Raw genomic sequence first — 6384 nt, forward strand, 5'->3', positions numbered from 1 at the left:
AAAAAAAAAAAAAAAAACCCACCCTTAAACCCCCTTTTTTTTTAAAAAAAAAAAAAAAAAAAAAAAAAAAAAAAAAAAAAAAAAAAAAAAAAGCTACCACATGGCTGCTTGGTCTCAGTGAGTAATCTTTTTTTTTTTTTTTGGTAGCTCAGATGCTTCTTGCTGGGAAAGAAACATTCACTGAAGTACAAACTCTTTCCTGTTCCTCCCAAGTCATTAATGCCATGTTGCCCTTCCTGGTATATAATTCATCTGAGTAACCAGCATATTATCCCTTTTATTAATTACACAAGCTAGGGCAGACATTAGAAAAACCTTTCACTTCTCCTTTCCTACTTAGCAATAGGTGATCTGAGCTCACCCTGAAGAAACTCCAGTTGTCAATACAGAAGATTTTATGAGTTTGGAAGTAAGTTGGGGTTTTTTTCAGCCATGGTACTTCATTTCTTGAAACACTTTTATTTTTCCTGGACTGAAAAATATACATAAATAGCAAACATCTTTTGTCTCTCTGATGTGTAAGGATATGTCTTCTGCATTCTTATTTTAAAAGGAAAGAAGAAGAAACAGTCCTGCAAGGCTTTCCAGCTCTGTCTACCTGAACGGATTGCTTGAATGGCAGGAAGCATCGCCTTTTACAGCTAACTCCTGAACATAATATCATTCCCATTTCCTATGATTGACTATCCCTTCTTTTCCCAGTAACAACATAGACTAAGACTTGTATAAGACTGTACACATTTCTTCCATTAGTCTTGCTTCTAGAGTCAGCAAAATCTCAGTACAGCTACATGTATCAGCAGAAACTCTTAATTAATTTGGAGAGAGTATCTCTATTCACAATGAGCTCAGGCCCTTGCTTGAAAACTTTATTCTACCAGGCAGCCTTCTGAGACTTTTTAGCTTTACAGGCACGTCTATAAAGTACTACATGGAAACCTTTCAAATTAATTGTGTCCAGGTGGAAAGTTGGCCTTGCAATGCTCCATGCAAGCTCAATCTCAGCTGATGCAGGGAGGCATTTTCTGCTACCAGGGCTACTTCATCTAGAGTCAGCTCAGCTATGTACCTTCAGGGCACCCCCCTGCACATCTAGACAGAGCCTTGGCATCAGCAACACTTCAGACAACATGGGTTTTGAGAAGCCTAACTCCATAGTTGGAGCTAGCAGGATTTTTAATTTTTTCCAGAAGAAGCTATTCCTGTGCTGTGCCTGTTCTGCACCAGAACCATGACTTTTTTATTTTCTTAATCTACGCTCACTGCATTAAACTCAGTTTCTCCAAAAAAGTTCATAGTCCTTTGCCAAGACTTTTCCGAGTCTAAAGTCTCAGCACTTAGATCCCCACTTGAAAAACTAATGTCTTCCTTGCAGGAAGTATACCAAAAGTGTTTAAGACACAAACTGAAACCTTAAGATGAGTGAGAAGAACTGTGTGCCTACAGTACTGCTACATTTCCCAGAGGCGACACTCAAGTTCCAGTCAATCACCACGCACTGCCCATGCCCAATGCCATGCCCATGTTCAGTGCCATACCTGTCTTCAATGCATTACGGTAACACACATTCTCACTCTGGGGACAGCAGATGTCACTCAGACCCATCAACCTGGGCTTTGGATAGACCTATACAGTTATGAACCTGTGTTTGGAAATGTGCCGCTTGCATTCGCACATTTCCAAACACATTGTTTTCTACTTTTTTATAAGCACAACAAAACCGGTTATCCTCACTTTCATTGACGGGATTCCATTGATTTCAGAGGTGTTATTTCTCATTTTCACTAGCAAAAGTGCAACAAGTGTTTGGTTCAAATTCACTCAAATACCACTGAAGTGTTTGAGTATACATTTGAAAGTATTTCCAGTTCAGAAAAGAGTTTTCTTCCTGCAAGAGTTCTGAGCTTGCAAATGAACATAATTTTATGGAGGCAGCCCATAAAAAAAATCTCTGTGTAAAAACTTAAAGGTTTTCTTCACTAAGGAGCCTGAACACTACTTATACACAGATATTACTTCACAAGGAACCCAATAACATCTCAGTTTATACAGACATGTTTGTTTATAAAGTTCAATCTGTTCACCCTCACCCCGTTACTTCACTGACATATTTGTCTAACTCTTGCATGTTTAGTGAGCAACACATAATTTTATAGCTACTCAGGTTCCTTCTGCCAGAAGTTCAGCCAAAGAATCTTGTTTACTATCAATCCACAAACACTGTATAGCTGTTCCACAGCAGCAGGACTCAGTGCTCTCAGAGACATAATGTTTTAGATATATGACTTGAGAAAAGCCTCACATATTTGAAAGCCTGTCCATTTTTTCCCACTGTATCAACTTGGTCTAAAAAAAGGCAGTACTTGACCCTACAAACCTTGTCTTGATAGGCTTTTGTTCATTTGGTTTCCCAAAACCTGCCTAACCTCAGCAACGGATTGAAGAGCAGCCAGGAAGCTGCATCTACAAAAAAATAGGCAGTACTGAATTGTCCTCAATGACCTCTCTGCTCACACCATCTACACAGCAGGACCGTGGATGCATTTTGGAATTTTAGAGCTGCAGAAGGAGGAGTACAGCCTGCAGAATAAACGAGGCCCTTTCAGCCATGTATTGCTCTAAGCCCAAGTGATTACAGAAGAAAAACATTCTGCCTAGAGTAGTAGAGCTGTGATCCCTCAAAAGACCCCACAGTATTTAAACAGTCACAAATCAAGAAGAACAAGAACATATTCCAAAGCATCTTCCATTTGGTGAGAGAGAGTTCTGAACTTTCAAAACAACAGCAGCTGCTGTTTGTGACACTGCGGGATTTCAGTAAATGCAGGCCAAGTGCAAAAGGTGGTTGAAAGACATTGACAGCCACAGACGATATTCCTCTGGGCTGAGAAACGCATCATGAATGGAGGTGAAAGAAAAAAGCTTCAGAAGAAACAAAAAGTATAAGAGGCAACCACTCATATAAAAAAAAAACATGGATACAAAAAAATGCCAATATCTGACTTTAGAGCAGATTATGAAACATTTTCCCATTATTTTTTAATGAACAAAATTTTCTTGCACATAATTCAAATCGTTACAAAAAGCAAATAACCCCCCCAAAAAAAAATTACACATACATCTACGCAACTGTTAAGATTACAAATGAATTTTCTACTGTAGGCTCTTTTCTGATATGCTCCAAAAGTCAGCAATATGGAATCAAGTCCTAACATCAATAAATTTATTCTATTTATACCCCACATTAACTCAGGACAGAATTATATCAATTTACTTCAAATTGATTACTTCAACTCATCAGGTGGGAGTTCTGTACACGGATTTGACCTGATCAATAGAATGGCAGAACAATTTCCTGGGCATTCCACCAAACTTGAAGTTAATAAATCTGTTTAAACTTCATGTGAAAGCTATTTTTGAGCTTCTAAAACACCAGGAAATAACATGAAAGAAGGATATGTAAAGTGAGGTAACAAAATATAATGAAAATAGCAAGTTGGAAAATTAAAAAAAATATAAGTATAATCCATAGTTAGTGCATAAACTAGCCAGGTGATTTTAGAAGGATGTGTATACATCAGTTTACTTGGAGAACTGAAGTTGCCATTTCTCAATTCAGGAGCTTTTTGCCACTGTCTGATGCTCTAGGAAGAACATGTAAACTCTGTGAGTTATGTTGGTGTTCTGGAGTACTGCACCACAGACAGAAATGTTATTCTAGATCATGTCTATTAGTTTAGATCTTACAGACCATAGGGCTGATAGCTTCTCTGATGTCATTCTAGCCATGCAACAGAAGATAATATGATTAGATGAACTATCACTATATACATCTACTTAAGAAAAATCAAGCTAGGTTACAACAGGAATTTTACCAAAGTAAGAAATGGGGACTGGCGTAACACATTTAATGTATTCTGTGAAGTACACTACAATATTATCCTTAGTCTTATGATATGACAGAGTGTTACAGGTTAATTACATGTTATGTACCTGTAGCTTTGACATTACTGACTGTAGAACAGTCATAACTTTAGCACTAAAGATGTAGTCATGCTGTGCATGCCACAAAATTAATTTGCATTTACACAGTATTCATACCTTTTGGTAACATACTGAGTTGCACTTTCATTAAAAGCTCAAGGATTCAAAATAAAAATGGTACATCTTCTCCTTCCCCTATATAAAATAATTTTTATTAGACACACTTTGTAAGGAATGCTAAATAAAGCAAATAAATAGTAGACATCTGACATCTTATTTTTATTACCAGTTGTTTGTTGTTTTAAGACCATAGACTGCATGGAGTACTTTCTGACTGGCAGTGGTGAAAGTGAGAAGAGAACTGGACCTTTCAGAGCTGCATTTGCTTTGGAAAAGTCTACCAGTGCAACAGTAATAATTCCAATATACTAATGATGTGTTTTACATGGCATTATTTTTTCACATGCACTAAGCCATTGGAGTTCTGCGGGCTATTTCTAAAGAGCATGCAAAAGGTTGCCAAAAATGCAAGTTCAAATATTTTATGAATGACAGCGTAAGTTTAATTATTGAAGGGGTCGTACCATCAGTGAAAATACTTTATTAATCTACAAGCCAAAACCTGAAAATATCTGCCTTTAATGCAACAAGACACATTTAAACAAACTTTTTGTTCAAAATATTTTGCTAAATAACACCACTGTCAGAGTAAGTCTATTTGACATTTACCCATTTGTATCCTGGTACAAGTCCCACAGGGTGGCCAGATCAACATTAATTTAGAAACTATCACAAAGGGACTAATAATGAACTCAAAATTTTCCTCTGAACTTCTCCGAAGCTTGCACTGGTGCTTTCACCAAGGAAGCAGAAATGGGATGTGAACAAGGATCACCCCAGTGGTATGAAGCTAGACTTGTCATATACAGAAAGAACTTCCACTCACCACAATGCAGGAATCAACTAATGGGAGATAATTCATGTGTGCAAACAGGACAGCTCCAATAAGAGCACAAAGTTCAAGCAAATTCATATAGTGCATTCTTTATGGATGAGAGAAGCCTCTGATAGATACACATGATACCTAAAACCTAATTTATATTTGTTTAATAGAAATCAAGTAAGCAATAAAGGCAGAAAAGCCATTCTTCTGTGAGCATGAAGCGCAGAGTTTAACAGGTATACATATGTACAACTTAGAGAAGGTATCATCATTCACAGGCATGACCAAGTCAGGACTAGCACCACCCAAGGCACCACTGAAGCTCTGGATAAAGTAAGTCAAAGCAGTAAGAGATGGAGACACACTAATTCTAACTGGTCTGGCCACTGTTTTGCTGTGTATTTGAATGACTTAATACTGGAACAGGTGGCAGTGTTTGTCAAGTGCATTTAGGATGAAAAATGACTGAGAAATGTTCATATTATAATTACATGGCAAAGGTCCACTTATCAGTTTCCATGTACTTTCCTTTTCTGCCGGGACTGGGGGGAGGAAGAGCACAACAGCACCATCTTCCCAGATCTTATCTCTTTTAAAAACAACAATGAACAAATAAGGGGGCCGGCTGGACGAAACAGCCAGCCGTACATATTAATATGCATGAAACCTCTATCATGGAATATCCTCCAACTTCTCCGACAAGCAAGGAGAAGATGTGGCACAAATTCATTTCAGAAGTGGCATTCGTGGCCTTATAGGGAAGCAAAGAGGATGGAGCTTACACCCTCAGCGGGATCCTTACGTCCAGTTCCCGGCCTGGGCTCTCTGTGCCTTGGGCAGCTCCTGTCGGAGGTGCTGATTCTAGCGACAACTGGGCACCAGAAAACCGCCGGTGCCCCCGGCAGGCCATATCATCCTCTGTCCCCTGGGCAAAGGGATCAGGCTCGGGAAAGGAAGATGCTCTTGCAAGAGGGCGGGCAGCGATACCCGCGGCTCGGACGGGCATCCCCCAAAACAGCGTCTGTAGCCCCACGGCGGGTGGGTGTGTGCCCGCCGCGGCCCCCCGACCCGCAGCCTCCCGACCCGCAGGGCTGCCCAAGGCGGGGATGCTCCCGCCGCTGCCCACCCACCCAGCCCTGCCCGGCCCGGCGCCGCCCGCCCGCCTCCCACCGCCGCCGCCGCCGCCCTACCTCGCCCGCCCGCGCCGCCGGCCGTGGAGTTGCCGCAGCCCATGGGCGCTGCCCTGCCCGGCGCTGCGCCCGCCGGTGCGCAGGGAGCGGAGCAGAGCGGTGCCGGTGCGGTGCGCTGCCGGTGCGGTGCGGCGACGGGAGGCAGCCGGCAGCAGGCGGAGCCGGGTGGGAGATAAAGCCGCGGGGACCCCTCCTCCTCCTCCTCCTCCTCCTCCTCCTCCTCCATTCCCCACCCATCGCCCGGGAAACCGCCGGCCCCGGGCGCCG

General features: G+C 41.7%; 1 protein-coding gene across 5 annotated transcripts in view; it reads right to left on the reverse strand.

The window, feature by feature from the left end:
• CUNH12orf75 (chromosome unknown C12orf75 homolog) overlaps positions 1 to 6176 on the reverse strand; it is a 26227-nt gene extending 20051 nt beyond the window's left edge. For all 5 annotated transcript variants that reach the window (XR_001873123.1, XR_001873124.1, XR_001873122.1 and 2 more), the window contains exon 1: positions 6118 to 6176. Coding sequence is in view for 2 of the 5 variants with exons in the window: in XM_017804921.1 (XP_017660410.1) it covers positions 6118 to 6160 (43 nt within the window). In the remaining 3 variants the exon portion in view is untranslated. The remainder of the gene's footprint in view (positions 1 to 6117) is intronic.
• Positions 6177 to 6384: the final 208 nt, after the last annotated feature.

This window comes from Lepidothrix coronata, unplaced genomic scaffold (assembly GCF_001604755.1).
Source record: "Lepidothrix coronata isolate B3197 unplaced genomic scaffold, Lepidothrix_coronata-1.0 Scaffold10, whole genome shotgun sequence".
NCBI classification, from domain to species: Eukaryota; Metazoa; Chordata; class Aves; order Passeriformes; family Pipridae; genus Lepidothrix; species Lepidothrix coronata.